Source organism: Pantherophis guttatus, chromosome 2 (assembly GCF_059756535.1).
Source record: "Pantherophis guttatus breed Tessera chromosome 2, ASM5975653v1, whole genome shotgun sequence".
Lineage (NCBI taxonomy): Eukaryota > Metazoa > Chordata > Lepidosauria > Squamata > Colubridae > Pantherophis > Pantherophis guttatus.
Genome location: NC_142064.1, coordinates 98,901,675 through 98,929,228, shown reverse-complemented (window position 1 = coordinate 98,929,228; position 27,554 = coordinate 98,901,675). Strand labels below are relative to the sequence as shown.

The following is a 27,554-nucleotide window of genomic DNA, read 5'->3' as shown; positions in this document are numbered from 1 at the left end:
TGGAAAAGATGATGGTCAACAGGAAGAAAATGGCAATGATCATAACTTTGTATTTGTTTACTTTATATTGGCTTTATTTTAGTTCCAGTTGAAATGATGTATTGAATCAAAATAAATTGCAATACCTAATTGACTAGCTGGAACTTGAAAAAATTAAACAGGGTTTATTAGCCGAGTTGGTGCTGGGATAGAAGATCATGAGGAAATTCCAGATTTGTAAACTAAACAACAAAACTGGGGGAAAAAAATCTTAGAAGGTGGTAATGGCATAAAACTCCCATACCACTGACAAGAATTTGTCAATGTATAACATGTCTCGTAATATTCTCTTAAATTCATTTTATAAGGTAATTTTGAGATTTCTTTCATAGTTTTAATAAATAAGAAATCCAATTTATTTGCTTGGTCAAGAAAATCCACTGAAAATAATTTTGAATACCAGGAAATATCAGAATATATTCTTTTCTCAAGTGTGTTTTATTTTATTTACTGTATTTTATTATATGACCTTTGCATATATTTTTTGTGCTTGTTATTTTTTTGTTTTGCTGAGCTACTAAAAAGCAGTTTACAAATTTAAAATATATAAATCTAAACAAAATGTTTAAACATACTGTGTTTTGTAGAAATATCATCTGATTAAATGACAAACTAGAATTATAGAAATAGGCCTGAAGACAATGGAAAATGAAATCTTATTAAGCCAATTCAGAAATCACTACTTTAATTTCACAGATTTCAATAGTTTATATCATAAAGTGAAAGACAAAGAATAATGGTAAGTCATAAGGTATCTTTATATTTAAAATATATGAATGTTTGTGTTCCAACATGCATATATGTAATTCTCCTCTATTAAGATCTTGATTGTACATGTGTGTTTCACACCAGCTTAATCTGCTATTAGGAAAAAAATCCTGAATAAATTAAAACAATAAATATCAAAGCAAACTAAAGCAAAAAAGAGCACATTGTTTTAAATATATTTCATTGTTAAATAAGCTTTTAAAGAGGTTAAGAAAGTAGGTAGAATATAATCTGATATTTTATATATTTCAGATTTATGAATGATTTCCTCGTTGGGTAAGGGTCTAATGCAAATAAGCATAAAGGAAGCTGTCAGCTGCATTCTGCTTCAGCCAATAGTAGCAAAGCTCCATCTTAGCTGTACCAGAAGCTGTATTAAACAGCAGATCAGCACTGTTCCAGCATCTTTTCAGAAAAGAGGTACGTCTATATCTTTTTTTAAAAAATAATGCCTTATAAATAGTCTTATTTGCAAAAAATGATTACATTTCAGAAAATCAGAATATGTAAGACCCCTTATTGATGCATTTTTAAATTATAGTTGTTTTTGATTCTGAAGCTTATGAGCATGGTGGTTAAATGCAGAGGTGCTTGTCTTGTGATAATAGAGAATCTTGCCATCTGTGCATTCATGAAGAATTGATGACCATCCATTTTAAAAAGAGACTAACATACCCAGTAATTTGTAAACTAGATCTGAGGTTCTATGTGTCCTAATAATTAATTTCATTTTGGGAGGTAAAATTTAATAAACAGGACAGTGTATTTTTAAATGGTAGCAAGATTTTAATTTTTTTCCAAATTTATACAATCATTAAATTGCAAAACCTGTCTTATTAACCAAGCCAGTAAACTGATCTCTTCATCTAGCCTTGCCATCTGGCCATTGTATAAAATGAATCAGTAAGTTGCTGACATGGACACTGCTTCAAAGAAATCAATTTGGTTTGTAGCCGTTTAATAAATAAACTTCCCTAAACTCAATTCCATCTGAATTAGCCACTGGTATTTACATATGTAAGTTATTATATGTACAAGTAATTTGTTTTACATCAGCTGATAATAGTGCAATGTTATTCAGACATAAAACAAGATTAGTGAGGCTTGCCCCCTTCCCACATATATACAAATGATTTAAGATCGCAACCAAATTTACAGAAGTTTCTGGATTTTATTCAAAGCTTTCTTCTAAGAATTCTAATAAGGATTATTTAAAGCAATTCAGTGAACTTCAAAAATAGCCTTTTATTCTTTGTATAACCAAGTAAAATTTCATTCTTATAATAATAACCAGTCAGTAAATAGTACCTATTTTATTTCAAACCATATGTCTAGCTAGTACTCAGCTGCATAGATTATACTGAAATTTCTAACTCTGACAGAACATGGTTTGTTTCAAAATTTTAAACTCCCAGTACAAAAATTGCCATCATGGATACAGAAATATATATTATATATTTAATTAGAATAAGGACAGAAATCCATTTATTTTTATAGTTAAATAAGCATAAGCGACCCTGAATACAAACTTTAGCCTGAGATTCTCATGTCTCATCTTATCAAAGTAAGATTTAAAATAAAAATGAGTAATGATTATCCTTATGAAAAACTGCCTATTTTTAAAGTCAGAAATATTATATTTCCTCCTTAAATACTGAGTTCTAAACATTCTGAAATGTGTTGTCTTTTCATTTTTGCACACTTGTAGAGCTTAATATTGCAGTAATATTAAGTAACAGTAATATTACCACCAAATACCTGTGTCAAACAATTGCACACTGTCAAAAACTAATATACTCTACCTTTTCAACCCAAATTAAATTTCAATATTCAGGGATCTGTTTCCCAGAAAAACATTCAAAATTAACAGTTCTCTTGTATCATGAAACAGGCTGGTTTCTCTTATTAGACAAAACATATCTGAAGACAGCTATTGCCAAGATAACAACACAGCCGTAGAAGTCAACTTTAAGGAGACCTTACGTTAGCTAACTTACACCTTTCTAAATTCCCTCACTCAAATCTTACTTTAAATATATTCTAAATATTTTGACACATCAATGTTGCTTCTAGTAAATTCAAACTATATCTGGAACATATGCAGTTGTTCTGTAAATTCTATAGTAAATTTACTGTAACTTTACAGTAAGGAAACTACTGTTGCTAAATGGAATACATATTACATACATACATCACTGCATATTACTGCTGCCAAAGAGAGAAAGAACCAGTTAGGGAGTTATAAGTAAACATACATGCTACTCCTGTCCTATAATTTTATAAGATTTTTATATATCCTTTATATTGTATATCTAGAATAATAGTTGAATATTGCCATTCTAGATATACAGTCTAGAAACCAGAGATTTTTCTTTAGGGATTAGTGGACAGCTAGAAAGAGCCATGGAACTTTCTTTTTATATATGACAATTTCAACAAGATTACTTATATGGTCAAAACTGGAAAAGTTTGACACTGCCCACAATATGGGGATTGTTGGTGAAGATGACGGAATTTGCAGAGATGATTAAATTAACTTCCTTGATTAGAAAAAAGACAATATTTATATTTATGGCTACCCTTTTACAAGTTTTTGCATAAAGCCGAAAAATCCACTTATAATTTATGGTTTTGATTAGGAAAAAAAAGTGGATAGTAGGAAAAAGTGAGCTTTTAAAATCATAGTAAGTTAATTTTCTACTAATACTTGTATTTACTGTAGTAGAAATCAGAAGCTTTTTCTTTCTATTTTATTCTTTTTGTTCTGCACTTTTGTCTTTTTCTTTCTTTGCTTTCTATATTCTGTATGTTTTGTTTTGTTATCTTCTCTTTTAAACTTACAAGAAAATTTAAATCAAAAATAGAATAACAATTCATATTTTTGTTTCAAGATAGTTCAAATATAATCATCTTGTAGGCTTTTCTAAACATTCTACTTCTTGTGGGGCTTTTTTCTTCTTTGCTCCCCTTTTAAAATTTAAAGTATAATGTAGATCCTCCTTTCATTGAACTTGAATTTGAACTGGGTCTTCCTGTGCCTAGTCCAACACTTTAACCACTAGTCCATATTGGTTGGATTCCAAGTTTTGAAATGAAACTGTGTGAAGAAAATAGATAGGAATATTTTAAAGTGACTTAACTAGAAACATAAATGCCATGAAAATTCATTCATAACATGAATGGTTCTATCTAGTGGTCATACAGATTTCTGCCATCCAGATAAGGTGGATGGAGAAGGTTGTTGATTTTTTTTCTCCTCTTCCATTCACAAGTAACAATCTTGTTTTGGCATAGAGTTCTATGTGGGGGAAGAACAAAAATATTCATTGAGATCTGGGAAGACTGAACTTTTCTATACTTTTCTTTGTTATGTAGCAATTCTCTTGCTTTTTGTGGTCCAGATATTGTAGCTCATTAATTTTCAATGAAATAATTTGAATTATTCCATTGAATTGAATAATTAGTTTGAATGGAATAATCCTTCAAATACTCCATTTTTGTCAGTCCCCAGCTGATGATTTTGTAACAGTTTAGCTGGAGTTTTTTACTTATCACTGCCTGGCAGACTGACTTGATCATAAAACAAAGCTTTAAAATTTTTCTAGCATTTTCTTTTGAAGGAATTAGGTTGACACTTGAGAGAATAATGAGTGGAATAGATGGTATCAGTTGGCAGACATAATTATTAAAGCTTTAGACCATCATGCTGTGCATGTATCCTATTTATCTTCCTGATCCAAATGGAGGAGATGCACAGCTATGACTGGGAGGCTTTCCTGGGAGGAAATTCTACCATAAGTTGCTTTCTTCCCCTCCCACCAACCTATTTACAGGTTTGCTTAGACTTTAGAGCTACCCTATGAAGGGAATTATTGTCCTAGACTGTAAAAACAATCTAAGACACATCTAGAAATGGGATCTGCTCTAGAACATTCTTCCCTTAGAAAATTGTAATTCTTGCCTAGTACAGTAATTGGAAATAATAAAAACTGGAAAGGAATCTACTTACATTACAAAGTAGTGTTTAGTTTCTTTCTGAAAATTTGAATTGTTTTTGAAAAACACTTCCATGGTCTGTAATTCAAATCTAAACTTTTTAGGAAAGGGCAAATATCAACCTGTAATAGCTTTCTTTTTTCCCTTTGAAACAATTCCATGATCCTACATGGCTTTTCATTCTGCTGTGAGTGGGCAGCTCTTTCCTCAGTGTGTTTTTTTCTCACAGCTTCTAGTTGGAAAAAAAAAAGTGAAACAGCAGGGTAGGCGTGATTAATAGGGCACTGAACCAGACTGTAATCTGGGACCTCTCAATTATATTACATTCCTCAGGCACTTAAATGGACTGCTTTAAACTCTCCACTGTCTTATAACAATGTGGCTGATATGTATCGGAAGAGGTCATACTGGATGAGACATCCTTTGGCTCCTGGAATTGGGAAAGGACATTTGGAGGGCCAATATTCACAGCATCATCTGGATGCCTGGGATCAGAATTATACATGAAAAGTAAAATACTGCTAGAAAAAGCATCTTTATTGAACTTTTCTATATACTTTCTTTCAGGTATAATAAATTAGAGGCTTGTACGTAGCTTTCAAAGATTAATATTCCTCTTTGTAGTTTTGATTTAAATAGCAGCTGGAAAGGGGGAAAATTATGTAATTGGATATGACTGACATTGATCTAATGCTGCTGCTATTGTTCTAGCAATGAGTCCATAAAGAGTTAAGATGAGGTGAGCAACTTATATGCATCCTCCCAGTAGCCTTTTATGTGACTGTTGGTACCCACAACATCCCTGTCCTCTTCCCACATGCCTGTCCCTCCTGGTATTATGATGTTGCCAGCACTGAATTGAAAGGCACTGTTTCTGCAAGCCCAGCAACATAGCATCGTCTCAGTATAGCAGCTTTAGAGCACTGCTGGCAAACTGAGATTTTTCAGAAAATCAGGATAGTGAACGTTTAGCTTTATCAATGCCAAACTCTTTGGCTTTATCAATAAAGATGAAACCAGAAATCAGCAATTGCAATACTGCAGCATTGGTAAGTCCATTTACATCAGCAAATGTCTTCAAATGCTTCTTCAAAAAACATTTTGAAAACGTAATTCGATACTGTGATGATTTATCTGGGAGTAATCCCAATAAATTCAATACATTTATGTAGTCACGTATACAATTATGCTGTGAGCTATAAAGAACCACATTCTCAACTAGAACTGAATTGCAAATGATTATTCAGAATGAGTATGACTGGCATGCCAGTCAAACACTCCAAAATGAATGCAGGCAGCAGCTTGAAGGTTTTATGTTATTATTGTAAAAAAGATCAGAAGTAGAGATTGTTTATTATCTAGCTCTTCAGGCAAAAAAAACCTTTCTACTGGTATTTACTGCAACAGCTTACTTGCTAAATGAATCAGAAAACTGATAATGATCTATGAAAAAATTGACTTGGTGACCCTTTACCACCACCATTTTAAAAAGCAGGGCTTTTGTTTTGCTGCTTTTAATAGCTGTATTCTATTTGTTTATTCTTTGGGAAAAATTTGGTACCAAAATGTAAATTTCTCTCTCAAAAGAAGAAGGTAAATTACTCTAATTTCTATCTCTAAAGCTCCAAAAATTGCTCAATATGGCTAAAAAACTAATTTTGCCCTTCAAGGGTTGTCATTGTCTTTCTGGTGATATCATCTGAAAACCTCCCCAGAAGGGAATTATGGCCATCGACCCTGGGAAAATTGTCTACTTGTGTTTTATAAAGAAACATTTATGACAAATAGCTTTTTCAGTTTTACTTTGTTAGTAAAGGAGAAAAGAACCCTAACTATTTCTATATTTTAATTTATTGCAGAGAGAGAAATCAGAGGAGTTTCCAAACATGGCAACTTTCAACATTAGCCGCTGGAATGAAACCACATCCCTCTATCAGTATCTTGGCTTTCAAGTGCAGAAAATTTACCCTTTCCATGACAACTGGAACACTGCCTGTTTTATCATCCTGGTCATATTTATATTTACTGTAATATGTTTGGTGGTACTAGCCTTTTTATATGAGCTGCTTGACTGTTGCTGCTGTGTTAAAAACAAAACCATGAAAGACTTGGACAATGAACCCAATCCTGTTAGATCTATGATGAACAGCTTCAGAAAGCATGAAACGGAAGTGGTGTAGTTGTGGAGTGATCTTCAGCACCAGAAACAAACATATGTTCAACATTATATTGAAGCCTCTTGTATTTTAGGACCAAGCAATTCAGATCCTGTTTAGCCTTAAATATCGCTATTAGCAGTCCCTTTTTTGCCAATGGGTAGAAACCTGAAAAGGTTACAAAATACTTGCTAATGGTTAATGTCACTATGTGGTGTGAAAACAGAGGGTTGGTTTTGTTTTATAATGAACTGCTGTTGACTAGTACTGATTAAATAAATTTTTGTTCATCTAATGAATTGCTTTTTGCTTTATTTAAAATGCAGTCAGAATAAATGAAAGCATATTAAGATACCACAGAATATAAAAGCATCATTTGCCATGCAATCAATTTGATTATATCTTTAATGTATCAAAATAGTAGTTTGATACTCCATTACCTCAAACAAGAGACTATGCCAACACAGGGTTCAAAATAATCTTTTACAAACCTGTTAAATATTAGATAAGTAAAAGATATGGATTACTATTAGTTGTACATCAAAACACTTTTTCCCTGTGCTTAGACACTTCCTAGTTTCTTAGCAATTATATTCCCCATAGTTAATTATACAGTGATCATGTCAGCCCGACACAAGTACTGATAAAGTCAGCTAAGAAGCAGAGCCAAAGAAAATGTTAATGCTTCCTTATCCAGTCCAACTTTTAATTTTTAATATTTAATCCAATATATTAAAAACCTATAGCAAATATGACAGTAACCTTGTTCCCTTATTTTGATTTAAAGTGAATATTAAAAACATGGGACTGCCATCAAAACAGCAGCTATACACCGAGTCCTCCATGCCAAAATCTATGCTATATAGGCTATCAAAATTTGGGATTATAAAATGGGGCAGCAGTCCTTTCTCAATCTTAGTCAGCAGAAATAATTCTTATCAAATCAATTTAGGATTATAATTCCTTGGCCACATTATTCTATATTATGTCTACCACTTATGCTGCTTATTTCATCAGCCTTGAATAAGATCGTCAGTATGAAATGGAAAGAGAAAGCAAGCAAGCATATTTATGCAACAAGAAGTCACAGAATGGTAAAACTTGTTTTTATTATATAACAGTTATTTGTTTGTGCTACTGCAAAAATCAGCAGGACTTTTGACTCACTGCTCCTAAATCAATTACAAAAGACTCCATCAGAAATCCCAAGATCCAGAACATTCCCAGAAAAGAAAAGACACATGCCTGAAGATATCTTAGAAATAGAAAGTTAGGTTAGTGTTAAAGGAACTTTTAAAAAACACTAAAAAATATAATCAAATGCAAATTGTTTGACCATTCCACTCATTGCACAGCTAGAAAGAAAGCCCACCAAGTAAATAAGTATGCACAACCTAAAAACATGGGTGGTCCTTGCTTAATATCCTTGTTTGTACAACATTAGACACATTGGTTCATAAATTACCTTGTTTTTTAAGCTTCACACTTCTCTCTTTTTGAGCATCTCACCAACTGCATTCAACCACAATTTTCTGCTAACTTTCAACACTTTAATCTCTTTCTTCATATATTTGTTATTTCTTTCTATCAAACCACTTCAATATGTTTCTTTCATACTGGTTATTCAGTGCTGTATTCAACCCACATTAATCAGCACCCATTTGTTCTTAATGCTACCTCTCCATGTTTCTTCATGTTTGAACAAATACACTTAAATAATTCCTGTCCACTAAATTTAATTTCCTTCGTTTTCTTTCATTCAACTTTTCTTTCATGCAAAATGTTCCATAATTCAAATCTATTCATGTTATTGCATGCATTTTCAAAATATGCAAATAAACTTTCTTCCTACTGAAGAGCACAGGTTTGTTGTGGAAACCCTTGTTCAATATAAAATTCAGCTGCACTTCCGAAATTTTGTTGTCACCTGTTGTACCTTTTCAAGCAGAATTCTATAATTTTAGCATTTATTATTGGTACTTTTCCTTTTGCCTAGAACAGGGATGTCAAATTCATGGCGTCACGTTGTTGTCAAGTGACATAGTGACTTTTTCCCCCTTCGCTAAACAGGGAGTGGGGATGGCCAGCGTGTGATGAGTCCAGCCCATAGGCCGTGAGTTTGACACCTCTGGTCTAGAGGAACAATTAGCAGCATTCCCCAACTATCAGACACAGATGCAGTCTTCACCTATGTATTAAACAAATCCTGCAGTCACACCATGAGCAAGTCACATATTTTAACATTTCTTGGGTTAGAGCTACCAGACATGTAGCCTTACCATTTTCAACTTTCTTATGCATTTATGACTTCATTTTCATTATTTTTGTCTTGGTTAGTTATATGTACTGTATTCAGCTCAATTCCACACTTCAAAATATCAGTTATTACAATGCAAATCACTTACGTATTGGTTCATTTCAGTTTCTTCACAAATCATTTCATTGCTTAATTTTTAAAATCTTATTCAACTGGAAACTCCATGTTTAGCCCTCTTCACCCATTTCCAGAATGTATTATTTCTGTTATTGCTCTTATGTGCATTTTTTTTATCCATAGCTTTTTTCATCATTCCACCAAGAATCGTTTTCCTTACTTCCCATTACCATAAGTATATATTCTTTCCTGGCACTCAATACCACAATTCTGATTACTCTACACAACTTCCACATGAACTTTTTTTATTGTTCTCTTCCATTCCTTCTATTTTTTATATTTGCTCTCTTGTAGCTATTATACTTTCACTTTCCTTTTCTTCCAGAACACTTCTTTTCCAAGATCTACTCTGGGAAATGCTCTACTCAACATTCAGAACCTCTGTTCAATTTTACACCCTTCACTCAGTTTTTCAATTTTCATCATAAATATTCAAACCAATAATGCTTGTAGATTTATACTCTTTATTTTGTCATATGTGGCTAAATATTTACATAATTAAAACAAACATATTTTTAAAGCAGAAACTGACCCAGAGTGTTGGGGACAATATGCTGATGTTGTAAACCACTCAGTGGTGTAAAGCACTGTGGAGTGGAATATAAATCCAAGTGCTATTGCTATTCTTGGGTCTCTGAATAGTCTACTTTTTCTCTACTTGTTTTTCTCCCATCTGTCCAAGTCACCTTGCAGAGTAATTTTTTTCCTGGATTCATGTGTAATGATTTTTTCCATAGTCATTTCTGGTTCTTCCATTAGCATTACACACTGGAGCACAACATACAACTATCAACAATTCATGGATTCCAACTTTTATTTGTATCCATAATTTAGATGACATTCATCTTTTGACATACATTTTAGCTCTTTCATTCATAAAGTTATATCTTCATTTCACTGCAAATGTTCATCAGTTCCACTCCATAAAATCTGATTACCTTCAGATTATTACATCCTTCATTTTTCTCTTAGTTTCAATACAAATTTATTCTTATACAATTTATTCATTCTCATGCTCTTTATGTTCTTTACATTTACATACATTCCTAGTTGTAATCTTCCAAATGTCAGACTTGCCAACTGATGACATATTTATCTTCATCACCTATCGTGGCCAATTAAGACTTTTGCATAACGATTTTAGGTATGTTAAATGAGTAGAGTAAGAATAGACTTTGTTACCAGCCACAATCACAATCATGCTACACCTAGCATTCCCTGCAAACAGTAACAGCAATGGTTATCAGTTTTCACATGCATTTTGGTCAGCATACCACATCCAAAAATTCAGTTTTAGGCCAATATGTTCACCTTATTCTATGCCAACTATCTATGCAAGTCAGCATGCTATTACCTGCACCCGTCAACCAAGAGGTACATGCATCAATTGCTTATCTCAAATTTCCCTCTGCCCCTACTAACCTGTATTTGGTTTTGAACTTGATGAACCACTCTGTTCTACTTTGGCTTTCTTCTTTTTAGAAGATGAGGAATCAGAAGAAGGTGCTGGACGTTTCTCTACAGCAGGTGTACAGAGTGCTCGTTTTTTGAAAAGTTCTCGTTCTCGTAACAAGTTTGGATCCATAATTCTGTCACAGAAAAAAAAAGACACATAAATATTAACATACCAAAATCATTCTTAACTTAATATTGTATGTTTAAAGCTCAAAATAAAAATGTTTTATTTTTAGACCCTGATAAATCTATGCTTGCAAAAATGATAACTGAATATTCCACCTTAAGAGGTGTAGCATTCTCCAGCTGTAATTACACATATTTATCAAGAAACTCAACTTGGTACCCACCAACAATTCTGAATTGATTTCCATTACTTTACTTTATTGGCTTTTCTGGCAAGAGTTGATGTGCATCAAAATATGCAAAAGATTTAAAAACTTCTCTCATTATCTCCAAACAACAAGAGTAGGAAATTTTAAAAGCCAAAGTTAAACTTAAAAAAAAATACTTACTAAGAAGAAAACTAAATTATCAAGTTCTAAAATCCAACAAGAAACTGAATTGGGTAGCAGGAAAGGGATTTTTATTTATATTAATTATTACAGCAGTTATACCAAAGTATCCAGATGCCTCTTTTTAAAAAGATGCAAAATAGAATGAAACAGACAGACACAGACAGATACACACACACACACACTTATGTGATGCTTTACTTCATTATCTCCAAGCTCCAAATTATACTAATTGGGGACAATTACAGACCTATATATTCTTACTAGCCTATTTTCTTTGCACTTTCAGAAAGATAATATAAAACTATAGTAATTAAAGTAAATAGATAAATTTTTACCAATTATGCTTAGCATTAAGTGTTTTTCAGGGAAGCATCAAATTTTTGCTTACTATAATTTTGACTCTAAACAGCATATTATGTTCATTTTCATCACACATAATAAAAACCAATTACTTGAAAACAAGCAAAAACTTAATAACATTTAGAAAAAGATAACATGAACAGATTTGGAAATTTCTGGATTGGAGAGATTTTTTTCTTTAAAACAATTCTGTAAAGTAGGTCTGCAATAATCACTGTGAAGTTGAAAGCAGCATCACAGTAGGAGCCATTTGAGTTACTTCCTTAACCACTACAATGCATCTATTGTATTTTTAAGACATATATGATCATATTTCCATATTTTTAAGTAATTGTTGTATAGATTCAAAAGAAAATATTTACATGAATATACTGCATTAAAGCAGTATATTAAAGGGGGGAAAACAACAGTAGCCTGGCTGACATAAAATATTAAGGTGTAAGTCATATTTTATATATAACTGAGATCATACATGATGCTAAATTTGCTTTATCATAATCTGTAAATTCAAGTTATATGTTTTTCATTCCAAATTTCATTGAGACATAGAACCTTCCAAAATCTGTTGTTGTTAATCCTTTTTAAATTGTCTTTGGATTGCTCTATCTGTATGCTAGAAGTTTATGAAAATAAAGCTGATTTATAGAATTTAAAAGCTACATAACACGCTGTTGAATGATTTTCATAGCTACAGTAGATTCATAATAGGTACACAAACTGGAGCCTTTAAGGTGATAATGAAGCGATTTCCAACAAGCCAGCAAGCAAAAACAATAGTGATTGAAGCTGGGAGATAAGTGCAATGGTATCCAGAGGGTCTATCTGTTACTATCTGTAACAAGGATAGCAATCTTTGAATATAAATACGCTTTCTCAAAATAAAGGATTGCCATGAAAGATAGTTACAGTGAAGTACTGTTCACTAGCACAAAGGACGTTTTTCAGGAATCCATATTTCAAACAAGTGCAAATGTATTTTGGTAAAAGCAGTAGTGTAGGACAGGCAAGACTTGGTTTGAAAACTACATTTTAGTATAACAAGTTTTATTTGTATAGTGTTTATCCCATATTTGTCTCAGTGGCAATCAAGAAGAATCTATCTTACCAATACCGTACAGCTACTACAAAACATGGATGCAGTTTTAAACTGCATCAATAGAAAGGTCTGTTTACATTCTATGCTTGGTATTGAGAATGTTGTAGCGTAAGAAACTGATGAAGACAGTGCTTGTTTCAATTTATTATGCTTATGCTACTCAGACTGTAAGGAAACAGGAAATGTAGGTTAAGAAATTAATCTAAAAAGGGACAAAAGGTAGTCTAGAAAAAGGGGAACTGGGCAAAAGATGGGGGGACAGATTAAACATAGGGAAGTTCATGGAGAAGAGATGAAACAGGTGTTCCAAGAAGATTGTGACCCTGTAGTCTTTGTCAAAGGGGCCTGCAGAGGAGGGATTTGTGCTTGGGTGGAGGGAATAAAAAGCTGGAGAAATGTATTCCTGTGTGCACCTACTTGCTAGCCACCTGCTCTTGCAAGAAAGTAATGAACTGTTTGCTGCTTCACTTCATAACTCTGACAAATTTCTGGCTGGCGAGTCGGTTTCTCACAGTAAGTTAGGCAACTTATTTTAGGTACAGCCAAGATCTGGAGTATATCTGAAAGACTGTCCTGCATAAACGTCTGCTGCTCTGGGGGGATGGGCAAGAAACATTTAAAAGACGGACATTTGATTTCGGCTGAACGTCCTAGTCGTTCAGCTAGGGAACAAAATCTCCTTCGCAAAAAAGGATTTAAAGCGGGGGTTGAGCCACCGTCCGTCGGGGATTCCCTAAAGAGAGGCATCTTGCTGAGGGAGGTGCGGTGCACGGGAATCCTTTTAAGTCTTTAATCAAGACTTCCACCGAGATACTCCCGGTCAGAAAGGATCTTCGGCCGCTTCGTGCCCCCCCCCCTCACGAAACTACACGCCGCGCAGTTCGAAGGCTCCCGCGAGCCTCCCGTGTTTAAAATGCGAAAGCGGCGTTTCCTCGTTGACCTGCCCAGAATTCTCCCGTCTTCCGCTTTCCCCGTGGACCGCCCCTGTTTCCGAGGGGCTGCTGAACTCCTCGGCCCCCCCTGAGGGAGTCGAGCTTCGCAACTCCGCACCCGAGGCGGCGGCACAACGTCGCCACTCGCCCCTCACCTCCCCGAACGGCTCTTAATCCCGCCAACCCCATCCCGAGACTTCGCGCCAAGCCACTCACCTCGCGCATGAGGCGACTCCAAACGGCAAGAAGGAAGACGGGCGAATCCACGGAGCCCACCGGCTCCCGCTTTCCGATTGGCTTAGTAGTTCCTATTTAAGGGCGCCCATCTTTCCTGTCGCTGGTCCATTGCATTTTGCGTCAGAGTTAAAGGAAAGGTCCGGAAGTAGGACAATTGCTATGGCAACAGGAAGTCGTTTGCGGAGTGAAATATTGCCCACCCACCCCCATCTCCATAGAAGAATTAGAGCTTGTTGAATTTATGGTTTTAGCCACGTTTCTCAACCTTAGTAATTTTAAGAGGTGTGGACTTCAATTTCCAGAATCCCCTGGCAGCAAAAGCTTGCATAGCCTGCCGAAAGGCGTACAGAAGTAAGAGTGCTCATCGAGTGCTCTAGATCAGGGGTCTCCAACCTTGGCAACTTTAAGCTGGAGAACTTCAACTCCCAGAATTCTGGCTGGGGAATTCTGGGAGTTGAAGTCCTCCAGGCTTAAAGTTGCCAAGGTTGGAGACCCCTGATCTAGATCTCAGAGGGAAGCAAATTCCATAGGAAGGATCCCCAGAGCGCAAACATTTTGGGCTAGAGCTACTAAAATGCTACTATACAAAATACAGTATTTGGCTCGGCTATTGCTACTTCTAGTCTGCTTCCTGCTGATCCCATTTGCTTCCATGAGTACTTTACACCAGGGGTCTCCAACCTTGGCAACTTTAAGACTTGTGGACTTCAACTCCCAGAATTCCTCAACCAGCTCCTGCTGGCTGAGGAATTTTGGGAGTTGAAGTCCACAAGTCTTAAAAGTTGCCAAGGTTGGAAACCCCTACTCTATACCATACTACTTTATACTAAATGCACAGAGACGCTTTTATCTAAACCTTCTCTAAAGCTATGTAAATTTTGGAAAAAGTGATTAGAACTGACTGAAGTTTCCAAGAATAGCCTTGCATGTTTAAAAAAAAACACACAAAAAAACAGCAAAATTAGCTGTGATGGCGCAATGGTTAGAATGCAATACTGTAGGCTACTTCTGCTGGCTGCCAGCAGTTTGGCAGTTCGAGTCCCACAGCTCAAAGTTGACTCAGCCTTCCATTCTTCCGAGATGGGTAAAATGAGGACCCAGATTGTTGGGGGCAATATGCTGACACTGTAAACCACCTAGAGAGGGCTGTAAAGCACTGTGAAGCAATATGTGAACCTTAAGTGCTATTGCTAAAATAAAACTTCTCTGAACCTAAATTACATCATTCGAAAGCTTCTTTGTAATCAAATACGTTAATCATGGACTGGTAAGGGCTTGAAGGCTACTTGGTAGCATCCGTTCATTTTAGAAAGTCCATCACAATATTCAGTGGGATAACTTTGTAGAGAAGTTTCCTTACGAGACACCCCACGTATATACCTTGACTGCACCCCACTTTACTATAACTCATTTTTTTCATAGCTATTATGGTTAGTCAGATGCTAAGAATTCCTAAATGTTCTAGGTTGTTTTAAGCCAACTTCTACAAAGTTGTTTACAGACAGAAAAATTAACTATAAATAACTGTGATAGTTTATTCATGAGCCATATACAGAACAGACAGGATAAATTTTAACAAGGGAGTGGAGAAGGATGAAAATGAATTGTCAAGCTTGAATTTTTTAAGGAGTCTATCATTTAAGGCTAGGAATTTAAAACACATATCTATTTACTTCACCCAAGCAGATGGCAACAAAAGATCTTGCCTCAAAAAAGCTAAGCAATTAAATTGGATGATTGCCCTTATCTCTCTTGGATGAGAGACCACCAGGAAATCCCAGGGTACTATAGTAGATGAGGATGTCAAAACAATAATCACAGAAGGCAACAATGGCAAATTACTTGTCTATTTTGTCAAAAAGACTGTCCATCCAGTCATCAAGAGCTAATCTTCTCTTTTGAACACAAACACTGAACTGAACCACAACTTTTAATGATAAATAAGTTTTATTTTTTGTAGGAAAGTGCCAAAAGTAAGTGCAAGAGAAGGAAAAAAAGTTAACAATTTAAAAAAATTAAGTAGCATTGCACATGGTATCCTGCTTTTTAATATTATTTTTCACCGGAATGTCTTCCTTAAAAATAGTGTATTACAAATAAAAAATATGGGCATGTCCATTTCATGAAAACACAGTTCTCTTAAATGTCAACATAGTATTTGAAGTGGAACCTTATGTATTTTTGAGAAGTCAGCTGCTTCTGAATACAGGTTCAGATATCCTCCTTAATAGGTGATTAAATCTGAGAAAGAACAATTCACATCAATACATAACACATACATTGTGAAGAATATTCTGTGCAATGTGCACTCTGATTTAAACTATTAATCTTTTTCTTCTTTCTTTGCCTGGGCTCACTTGCAGAGTTTGATAAGTCCCATTAATTTTTCTGGAAGAGATGTTAATGGAAAACTCACAATAAAGTAGAAGAATGTCATCTTCATGAAGTTGTTATTTGTAAATACATTGTTGTGCCATTTCCAGTTTCAACTGAAGAGTCCTTTACTCCCTCCTCTGGATTTTTTAGATACTTTAACAGGAGGAATTATTTCCTTTGATGTTTCAAACCACTCTGGTAATTTCCTCTTTGAAGGCTGACTTAACACCTAGCAAAAAAATCAATTTATTCTTTCATTAACTATGTAATTGTTACTCAGACAAGATACACATCAAAAGACAATCTTCCCAAGTAGTGGCATCTTTACAATACTTTATTCCACTTTTAACCTGTTGGATGGATTTATGAGTTTGATATGTATATATATATATATATATAAAAAAGACAGTCTTTCTCATATGTAAGTGCTTTCCAAGATAACCCACCCACCCCCAAACAGTTTAGAAAGCAAAAGGAAGCCAAAAGTATAGCTTCTTGGGATAAGAACTTACATGTTATTTGATATTAAATGATCACAGAAATTAGGAAAGGTACTAGAACTTAGTTGTAAAATCAAATAAAATACACTGCTCAAAAAAATAAAGGGAACACAAGCAGAAGACATCCGAGATCTGAATGAATGAAATAGCCTTATTAAATACTTTGTTCGTTACATACAGTAGTTTTGTGTTCCCTTTAGTTGTTCGAGCAGTGTATAAACTACTGTATGTAAAGAACAAAGTATTTAATAGGACTATTTCATTCATTCAGATCTCGGATGTCTTCTGCTTGTGTTCCCTTTATTTTTTTGAGCAGTATATATTCAACAGATCATTAACTTTGCCTAAGTCTGTTTTGGATGACAAGAATAACAATTACCTCTGACTGGGAATCAGTAAACAGATCTTCCTCAACATTAGCTGAATTCTGGTTCCATGAAGCCAATTTGATAGCACTCTGAGTGCTCTGGACATCCTCTTTAGGATTAAGGACTTGCTCTTCCTTATTACATTGTATCTTTGGAAAAAGAGGAACCAGTTATAATAGTTCTACTAATCTGCTGGATACAAAAGACTGACAAAATAGACTATAATTACAGTTAAAAGCTCAGTGTAATTCTCACAAACCAAGGCAGATACAAACACAGTATGTTTTTAAGGAGGTTGAAATGTTTACAAATATTGCAAATTTTAGTCTATTTTAAATTTTGTATTTATATGTTTTATTCTATGGCTGTTCACTGCCCTGAGTCCTTTGGGAGTACGGCGGTATACAAATTCAGTAAAATAAATAAAATAAATAAAATAAAAAAAATAAAAAAAATAAATAAATAAATAAAATTGGTTGACATGTAAAGGGGAAAGTTATATATTTTTCTAAGCAGTTTTTATTCTTTGCTTTGTTCTTTTCCTCTTTCTAATATTTATAAGCAACAAATAATATCTATCAATTATTCAGCTCAAAATAAAAATCCTTATTATATTACATAATAATTCAATGCATTTTGCAATAATCTATTAATGCCACTGCCAATGATTTAATTGTACACTCCAAGCAATTTTTTCAATGATTTAACACCATCCCCTCCATGACACTGGAAAACTATTTTAAAGATCCACTAGCCAAATCTTTTGTCCATACAAAATGGATATGTAATATAGGAAACACTTTTCATTTATTCCAACTTTCATAATATGACATATTGAGTATTTAAATAAAGATTTTTATGCAGGCTCTACAATATTTTTAGTATTGGTTTGTTTGATATAATCAATGGATGATGTACTAGATAATTACCCAGGATAAAGAATCTGTACATGAAGCATTCTGCTTTATATTTCTATAGGATTCAGAATTAGATTCCTGAATAAGTGGCTTCACTGAATCCTCCTGAAAAATTAAAGCAAATTACATTAACAGATCAAATTAAAGTTAATTGTTATTAACATTAATATAAATATCAGTGCATCAAATTTAATAAAATAAAAATAAAATAAAATCAACTGGAAGAAAAGATTTTAAAACTAAAATTGCAGTTACTTTTATTTCTATATTCCTATCTTGCACTTGTTTTAAATTGGACAATAACACATGCAGCTTTTCATATAATATGATTAAAAGTCATATAATCACAAAAACTATTTTACTAAGCAATAAATAAAGCAGAAGGAAGCTCAGTATTTTTTTGCTGTAACTAAAGGCCAGAAATAAAGCAGTTCAACAATAGAATATTTATTTATAACAGCTTCATCTGAATTGTAATCTGTGCATTCAGATTGGGTTTGAACTGGCTCAGAATCTTGTTTCAAAATTGAGACAGGTGACATATATTGTAATGGATCATTGAACAAAACAACCCAGAGTTCTCACCCAAGACACAAATGATCAAACTTAAATTATCCTACTTCACACATATTAGATGATCTCTGGCATAGGTTCTATTGCTGGGAAAAGTTAAAGGAAACAAAGAGAATGACCAATAATAAAGTAGATGGACTAAGTTACAATGACAGTAGAAGCAATGTTGAAACACCTGAAAATCAGGTAAGGGACAGATCACCATGGAGAAATCTATCTGTGATTGTTAGGGGTAAAAAAAAAAAGAAGAAACCACTTGATGGCAGATTATCAAAACATATCCTTTTATCTAAAAAGCCGGTAGTCAAAGGCAACAAGGAATTCTGTGCAGGCAGTAAATGGTCTCATTTGGTTTCTGGGTTGACAATGGAGGAAAGGAACTTTCCTTTCTCTGCCAGCATACTTGTTTCTCATAGGCTTTATGTACATGTTTGAATATGCAGACTAAGTATAAAAATTGTTTCTTTCCCAATATTTCATTTTCCTTATGTAGCTAAAAACACAAGTCACTTTTGCAATACTATACCCAACTGTTAATTCAGCATTTTTCTGGCTATATTAGAAAGTAAAATTAGAGTTCCTTCTCCTACCAATAGGTGATACTGTTGTTCTGAAGTCATGTTTTACAATTGTTCCAAAGAATTCGAAATGTATTATCTATATATTATCATCTTCAACATAACCTCATTTTGATCCTTTATGGATAGCCTGATGATATTTTGGCTGTTCACTTTAACAACTATCAATATATTAAAAAATAAAAAGTTTAGGGTGCGTTTTAGCTCCATCGATTCTATGAACCATGGGTGCCTTAACTTGCTCTATGGGATAAGTAGATAAGATATATGAAATATAAGAAGCTAGAGGTCAAACAAGGTTTGGCTAAACTGGTAAATATTTTGTAATCTTGGGAAGTGATGTTTGGAGTTCTTTCAGAACAGGCTATACACTTCTGTTCATATATGTGCTCATGCATATATGTGGGAGAGAATGCAGGTGGTCATGGTAGCAGCAACTTATCTCATCTTTCTTTTGCATCAGTTTAATGCATTAGGTCTATACTAATTACTCTACATGATATAGTAATTTTCCAGTACATGCATGGTGTTAAAGTAACATGTAGTGCCATATTAATTGTGCTTTAGTAATTACTTGTTCACTTCCAGAATCAGTATACAGTGCTCTTTTTGATTTTTAAAGCCCTTACTAGCTTTGAGCACCTTTCTCCCATAGGCTCCCCATCCTCAAAATATTATTTAATTTACAAGCAAGGTTTTAGGCAGAAGAATATGTTAGTAAGAGTATTGAGGTCATATTAACTAATAGAGAGATCTTCTCAGTGATGGTACTAAATTTGTAACCTAACAATCTCAAACCTGCTTTCTTGCCAGATCAAATTCACTAGATTTTCCCAAGTTTTGAAGAGGCGTTGGAGTTATCGTGAACGCCGTTTCTCCAGGGGCTGCGGAGTGGGTCAGGAGTGGGATGATCCAGATGGTCTGACCGGATACTGAGTCTGTTTGAATTGGCCATGCCGCTTCACGCGTCCCTCGTTTCCAGTTTATTTGACGAAGAAGGATCTGAAAGACAAGCTCAGGCAGACAGTTACACCAATGCCCCTTGCTCGCAGGCAGGGAGGGGCTGACCCACTCCGCAGCCCCTGGAGAAACAGCGTTCACGGTAAGTCCAATGCCTCTTCTCCCAGAAGGCTGTGGAGTGGGTCAGGAGTGGGATATGCCCAAGCTCGTCCGTCTAAACGGGTGGGAAGCCTGCGAGGTCGAAGCCCCCGAGGCTAAATGTATCTGTTGCAGGACCCTCCTGCTGAAGGATGCCTCCGCGGAGGCGAAGACATCCAGGCAGTAGTGTTTAATGAACAGCAATGGAGTTGTCCAGGTAGCGGCCCTACAAATGTCTTCGAGGGAAGCTTGCGTGGCCCAAGCAGAGGTGGTAGCTGCACTGCGCGTGGAATGCGCAGTAATATTCCTGGGAGTGGGCAATACAGGCCCAGATCCAGTGGCCAATAGTGACCGAAGACACCTTAGAACCTAAGGAGATAGGCTGGAAAGATACGAATAGAGCCTCAGATCGTCTAGAAGGCGCCGTCCGCAAGATATAGATTTTAAGGGCTCTGCGGATGTCCAGGGTGTGCCACTTACGGTCCAATGGATGACAGGGCCTCGGGCAGAAGTTAGGTACGATAACCTCCTGCTCCCTGTGGAAACGGGAATTCACCTTAGGAATGAACGATGGGTCCAACCTAAGGATGACCCTGTCGGGGTGAATGACACAGAGATTGGGCCTGATAGAGAGGGCCGCGAGCTCGGAAATGCGCCTGGCCGAAGTAACGGCCACCAGAAATGCCACCTTGAAGGCGAGGAATCTGAGGCTTGCAGAGTGCAGGGGCTTGAAGGGAGATTCGGTAAGGGCCCGTAGTATGCGTGGCAGATCCCAGGTTGGGTAGCAGTGCACTACGGGTGGGCGAATGTTGCGCACGCCGTGAAGAAACCGGTGGATCGACGGGTGGTGGGAGAGTGGAGCTCCATCTCTGGGCGACAATATCGTGGAAAGGGCAGCCACATGTCGTTTGAGCGTGTTAAGCACCAAACCCTTGCGGAGCCCAGCATGCAGGAAGTCGACTTGTGGGACAGAAGCTGAAACAGGATTAATCTCGCACACTGAACACCAAGAGATAAATACCTGCCAGGTGATGTTATAAAGCGTGATGGTGGAAGACCGTCTGTCCGCCTGCATGACTTGGATGACCCCTTCGGCATAGTGTGCCTGTCTCAGGAGGAGCCCCTCAAGGACCAGGCGGTTAGATGTAGCCAGTGCGGGTCCGGATGATGGATGGCCCCCTGACGGAGGGATGCCTTCTCCAGCGGAATCCTCCAGAGGCGAGTCGTTGAGAGTACGATCAGGTCAGAGAACCAAGGCCTCCGAGGCCAGTGGGGGGCGATGAGGATGACTTCCGCCCCCTCCGCCACGATTTTGCAAAGTACCCTGGGAATCAGCGCTGGGGGGGGAAGTATACAACAGACCTTGTGGCCCGGGACAACGGAGGGTGTCCGTGGCTTCCGCTCCTGGCGCCGGATAACAACTGAAGAACCTGAAGAGTTGCACATTCGCCGGGGTCGCAAATAGATCCACTTGCGGCTGGCCGAAGCGGTGACAGATGTCCCTGAAGATGTCGGGGTGGAGTTGCCATTCTGATGGGTCCACCGTGGTGCGACTGAGGAAGTCGCTCATGAGTGTCTGCTCCTGCAATATGGTCGCTCGAAGCGAGGCGAAGTGGGCCTCCACCCACCGTCCTAGTTGAAGGGCCTCCCGCATCAGAGTCTTGGACCGTGTCCCCCCCTGGCGGTTTACATGTGATTTTGCTGCGATGTTATCGGTTAGAATTAACACGTGGCGGCCCTGCACCTCCCGATGGAATGAACGGAGGGCCAGGCGTATTGTTCGAAGTTCCAGGAGATTGATGCTGGAACAGGCCTCGTTGGGGGACCAGCGGCCCTGTGCTACGAGGGCATTCAGGTGCGCTCCCCAGCCGTAGAGTCTGGCGTCCGTGGTGATCACGACCTGTTGGGTGTCCACAAAGAAGCATCCCTTGTCCAGGGCCGGAGATGTCCACCAGCGCAGGGACCGGCATACTGACGGGGACAGCCTGACCTTCTGAGGGGAGGAGGACGTTCTGGTCTGTTGGTGCGGGAGGAGGAACCACTGAAGGCTGTGCGCATGAAGTCGAGCCCATGGAACGATGCTTATACAAGACGCGAGCTTTCCCAGAAGCTTTAATAATGTGAGTACGGTGGTCTTTGGCTCCCGCAGAATGTGAAGTTTCATCAATCTGAGGTCGTTCCGTCTCTCTTGAGACAGGAACACTTGCCTAGTCTGGAGTTGATGATTGCCCCGAGATGCGTTAATCGCGTCTGGGGCTGGAGCTGACTCTTGGGCAGGTTTATGAGAAATCCATGGTCCTGTAAGGCCCGGATGGTCAGTTGCAAGTCAGTCTGAGCCCGTGACAGGGATGGGGCCTGAACTAGAATATTGTCCAGGTAGGCTTGAAGCCTTACCGGGACGGATCGTAGGTGAGCAATTAAGGCCGCGAGGACCTTGGTAAAGCCAAGGTCCTCGATATTGTAGGTGATGCCCCGCGTAGCTGAACCTGAGGAAGTGTCGATGTGACGGCGATATGGGTATGTGGAGATATGCCTTGGAGAGGTCGATGGAAGCTAGATAGTCTCTGGGCCGAATTCCCTCCAGAATGGTTTTGAGAGTGCTCATTTTGAACCGCCTGTAGACGAGGTGGGAATTGAGGGCCTTCAGGTCCAGGATTGCTCTCCAGCCCCCAGAGCACTTTGGCACCACGAATAGGATCGAGTAGAACCCCTGTCTCCATTGGGCGGGAGGAACTTCCTCCACCGCCCAGATATCTAGTAGATGATGAAAGCCAACTCCATGAGTTTGCGCTTGGCCGGAGAATTGATCCGAGGTAATGTGAATCCACCTGTCTAGGAAGAGGTTCAGCCTGCCCCCGATGGGGGCATTGAGGCGAGAGTCATTTTTGACGTCGGGACTGGCGGCCGCCAGATCCACGGAGGGAGCGTTTATGTGCTCCATAGTTGCGTGCCCTGTCTTGAAAGGAACCTCTATCTTGGGGATGAAAGGAACCCTGCAAGTATGGGCACTGGAAGGTGCCCTCCTGGGAAGGAAAGCGGGAAGGCTGCCTCCGGTAATAGGGGGTGGCTCTATGGTCCGCTCGTCTGGTAGCTGACGGCAGGACCTTCTTCCTGTCTTTGTCCTCAACCAGGAGAGGCTCGAGGGAGTCACCGAACAGCTTAGACCCTGAGTATGGGGCTGCAGCAAGGCGCCATTTGGCCTTAATATCGGCTGGCCACTGGCGCAGCCATAAAAGGCGCCTCGAGGTGACAGAGGAGGCCATCGCTCCGGAGGCATATTTTGCCGCATTGAGCGTGGCATCGGCAGCGAATTGGGTAGCCGCAATGATCTTGTTGAGGTCCTGGTGAACCTGGACCTCTTGAGCTGGAATGCGGGATTGCAGCTGCTGGAGCCACAACAGGGAGGATCGGGAGGAGGCCGCAGTAGCGGCTTGAATCGCCCAGGCTGATGTGCCTTCTTGAATGACGAGTCAAATTTTTTGTCCTCTGGTTTAAAGCCATTGGAGGAGTCCCCTGCGAAGTAAGGAGAAGGAGAGGAAAGGGCGGCAACAAGGCCGTCAACAGATGGTACCTGTAAAATACTGGTAAGCGAGGGGTCCATATTGTAGTTCCGCCGATCGGTGCCACTGGGAGTGGGCAGAGAGGCCGGAGTGGACCACTGCTTCCTCACCATGTCAAGAAATAGTTTAGAAGCCGGAACGAAGAGTTGCTCCGCCACTGGTTCGGAGAAGATCCCTTGGCCTGCAGTTGAGGTGGAAGCCGAAGCCGGGTCCGGAACCGCATCCATGAGGCCCATGGTGATTTTGGCCTTATGTAGCAGAGACTTAAAATGTCCCTGCGGGAACAAGCCTGTGAAGGCCGGTACATCCAGGGGAGCGCCCTCATCGTCTGACAGTTCGGTGTCCCGACGAACGTCATCCTCCAAGCAGAGATCCACGCTGCCCCTTGAGCGTGATGGTGAGCACTCAGGAGATCGTTAGGGAGATCCGGTGAGACTGGCAGAAGGAGAGATGCGTGAGTGTCGAGAATGCAGGCTCTCTGATGCGATCAACGCAGATCGATGTTCCCGAATGCCTTCGGTGATGCCATGAGATATAGCCCCTGCAATCAACTGTTGTACTGACTCGGGTAGGTTTCCGAGTTCCAAGGAATGTGAACGTTGTCCTGTTGAAGGTGGAGGAGGGGGGGCCTGGGGAACCACAGAGCAAGCAAATGGATCCCCCTGTGTTTGGTTAGTCAAGGGAGGGGAGCCAGCGGCAGAAGGATGATCTGATCTCTCTGGTGACAGTGCCTGGGAGACGTCAAGATCTTCTTCTGCCTCCTGACCGGGAGATCCGGGGATGGCTTGAGCCGAGAGACCCTCATGGTCAGCATGCTCCCTTTCTGCTTGTAATATTTGACGCTCCAAAGCCTTGTGGTGACGCTGGAGGTCTTTTAGCTCGCTTTGGGATGGCTGTTAGTGTCAGGTATGCTTCCTTCAGTATCCAGGAAAGAAAACCCCAAACTCAAGCATTTTGAAGAATCTGGTACTTTTACTGAATATGAAAAGATTAACATCCCAGTGAAAAGCTGGAAGTGATCAAAACGCGCGAAATGCATCTACTAAGCTTCTTCCCCCCCTCGTGTTTATAGTTTCTCAGCCAATCTAAAGGTCTTCCAAAGGTCAGGTGGCAACACGTCTGGCAGCGTCATCCATCAGGAATGTCAAGACAGTTGGTCGGCCATCCCCTTCTGAAATTTAGTTTCGATTCCCACGAAGTCCCCTCCTACAAAGACAAACCCCCTCCTGCTCTCTCCCCCCCCTTTGCTCCATACCTAATCCCTCCCCGTTTCTTATGGCAGCTAAAGCAGGAAAGCTGATGCTGACAGTTGGGCTTTTCTTCCTGAAGCTGACTTGGAAGTGGCCTTTCTGCCCGGGTCAGCAGAATTGGCTTTAGATTGATCTGCCATGGCAAGAACAAAAAAATATCAAGGGAGACAATAGACTTCTGCCCACTGACAGCCAGAAACCAGAACTGATACCCCAGCAGGTCAGAAATGCTGGCAGTGGGGTTCCTTCCGCTGGAAAAGGCAGAGGGAGCAGTGGAATACAGCTGCTCCGGGCCTGGGCAATGGCCGCCGCCAATCGAGATAGCACAAAATGGCCGCTGCACGTGGGAATCAACGGCCGCGATGTAAATTGGCCGTCTCCCAAAGCGCTAGAAGGATCGCCAGAAACAGTAAGGGCTCAAGTGAAATCGCCGCAACTAGGTTGGCAAGCGGCTTGAATTACCTGCCGGAATGATGCTAGCCACTGTGGCGCCTCAGCGCTCGTCAGCTGGGAGTCGGAGCGCAGGCGGTAATGGTGGCGGTAACGGCTGTGGCGCAGCGGCGAAAAAAGTCCTGAATGGCGCTCCAAGCCACCTTTACCTGGGCACCCCTCAGCTGGGAGTCGGGGGCACAGGCAGCGCAATAGGGGCGGCAGCGGCAGCAGTGCAGGTCTGTGGAGCTGCAGGAAAAAGTGCTAATTGCAGTAGCCTCTCAGCTGTGCGGCGGCGGCAGCATTTTCAGCCGAAACTGAAGTGGCCAGCACACTCAGCACAAACTGAAGAAATATATTGTCCATGAGTGGAGTGAGGAGTGAGATGACTCAGAACACGTCTGGTCAGATCCACTGAGTCGAAAAAACTGGAAACAAGGGATGCGTGAGGAGGCATGGCCAATTCAAACAGACTCAGTATCCGGTCAGACCATCTGGATCATCCCACTCCTGATCCACTCCGCAGCCTTCTGGGAGAATGATTAGGTTTTAAGATATCTGATGCTCATTTTAAACTCCTCTTCTTTTCTTTAGCTAGGAAGTCTATGAACATCACCAGCTCTATTATTGTATGCTTTTAGTTAATATATAGTTGCAAAAGTTAGTCATATTTATTAAGCTATATTAAAATGTATGTGACATTGAAAGATACTAATTCCAATATAAAAATCAGGGTACAAGGATATGAAAGGACACCTGGGGACCCAGGTGGATAAGGAGGTATTTCTGGCTCTATATGTATCTTTGACTTATTCACAGACGAAGAGATATAAATAAAAATATACCGTATTTTCTGGTGTATAAGACAACTTTTTAACACATGAAAATCTTCTCAAAAGTCGGGGGTCGTCTTATACGCCGGGTGTTGTTCTCCTGTAACCAGGCAGACCAGCCCGAAAGGCTCTGACGAGCCTTAAATGGCTCTGGCGATCCAAGCTCTGACGATCTGCTAATCAGGCAACGCAGCTGGGGTCGCCAGAGCCATGGAGAAGGAAAAAACTTTTCTCCTTTCACATGGCTCTGGCGATCCAAGCTCTGACAATCTGCTAATCAGGCAACTCAGCTGGGATCGCCAGAGCCATGGAGAAGGAAAAAAGTTTTCCCCCTCCAGCTTGCTTACCTTAGCTGCTTGTCTTGCCTTGCTTCGCTTGCCTGAATCCATTCCATCAGCAAGCAACTCCCTGCCTGCAATCAAGCAGGCAGGGAGTTGTTGATTTCAACTCCCAGAATTCCTCAGCCAGCAAAACAAAGCTGGCTGAGGAATTCTGGGAGTTGAAGTCTACAAGTCTTAAAGTTGCCAAGGTTGGAGACCCCTGTTCTATTGGGTAAGTTTTTTTCCCCTTTGGGATCTTTAAAAAAAATAGTTAATTGGGTTTTTTTTTAGTTGTTCTTTTTTAGACCTAGCCATTTAAAGTTTAGGAAGTTTTAAATTTAGCTTTCATATAAAAATAAAAATAAAATAAAATAAAATAAAATAAAATAATATTTGTGCAGCTTTCTGAGATTTAGTGTGTTTCTGTAGTGTTTCACTCTAACTACACAAACCCACAAAATCTCACAAAGCTGTATGTGGAATTTTGTGTGTAAAGTGTGAAAGTTGGGTTTTTGGGCTTTTTGTGGCTGTGTGAGGTTCCTGCTTGTTGCAGGGGCCATTTTGGGTCTAGCACAGCTGCTTTTACATTGTGGGTGAGCCAGTTGTGTTGTGTTGTGTTGTGTGTGTGTAAAGTGTGAAAGTTGTTTTTTGGGGCTTTTTGTGGCTGTGTGAGGTTCCTGCTTGTTGCAGGGGCCATTTTGGGTCTAGCACAGCTGCTTTTACATTGTGGATGAGCCAGTTGTGATGTGATGTGTGTGTGT

The 27,554-nt window shown here is 39.1% G+C and overlaps 3 protein-coding genes across 7 annotated transcripts in view; 1 reads left to right on the top strand and 2 right to left on the bottom strand.

Moving 5' to 3' along the window:
- GTF2E2 (general transcription factor IIE subunit 2) overlaps positions 1-14,143 on the bottom strand; it is a 34,708-nt gene extending 20,565 nt beyond the window's left edge. The window contains exons 1-2 of the mRNA XM_034410845.3: positions 13,971-14,143; positions 10,816-10,982 (exon numbers count right to left, since the gene is read on the bottom strand). Coding sequence (XP_034266736.1) covers positions 10,816-10,978 — 163 coding nt within the window. The 5' untranslated portion in view covers positions 10,979-10,982; positions 13,971-14,143. The remainder of the gene's footprint in view (positions 1-10,815; positions 10,983-13,970) is intronic.
- On the top strand, positions 1,158-7,095 carry SMIM18 (small integral membrane protein 18). Of its 2 annotated transcripts, none has more exons than XM_034410847.3 (2): positions 1,158-1,227; positions 6,663-7,095. In XM_034410847.3, exon 2 carries the CDS (start codon positions 6,690-6,692, stop codon positions 6,981-6,983), a length of 294 nt encoding a protein of 97 aa, XP_034266738.1. In that variant the 5' UTR covers positions 1,158-1,227; positions 6,663-6,689; the 3' UTR covers positions 6,984-7,095. The 2 variants fall into 2 exon arrangements, with proteins under 2 accessions (XP_034266738.1, XP_034266737.1); XM_034410846.3 differs by lacking the exon at positions 1,158-1,227 and adding an exon at positions 5,833-5,852.
- Positions 14,144-15,919: 1,776 nt separating the features above from the next.
- Positions 15,920-27,554, bottom strand: part of WRN (WRN RecQ like helicase) — a 73,401-nt gene continuing 61,766 nt past the window's right edge. For all 4 annotated transcript variants that reach the window (XM_034410843.2, XM_087888296.1, XM_034410841.2 and 1 more), the window contains 3 exons: positions 18,165-18,257; positions 17,247-17,384; positions 15,920-16,596 (listed from right to left, as the gene is read on the bottom strand). In XM_034410843.2, the coding sequence (XP_034266734.2) occupies positions 16,477-16,596; positions 17,247-17,384; positions 18,165-18,257 (351 nt within the window). In that variant the 3' untranslated portion in view covers positions 15,920-16,476. The remainder of the gene's footprint in view (positions 16,597-17,246; positions 17,385-18,164; positions 18,258-27,554) is intronic.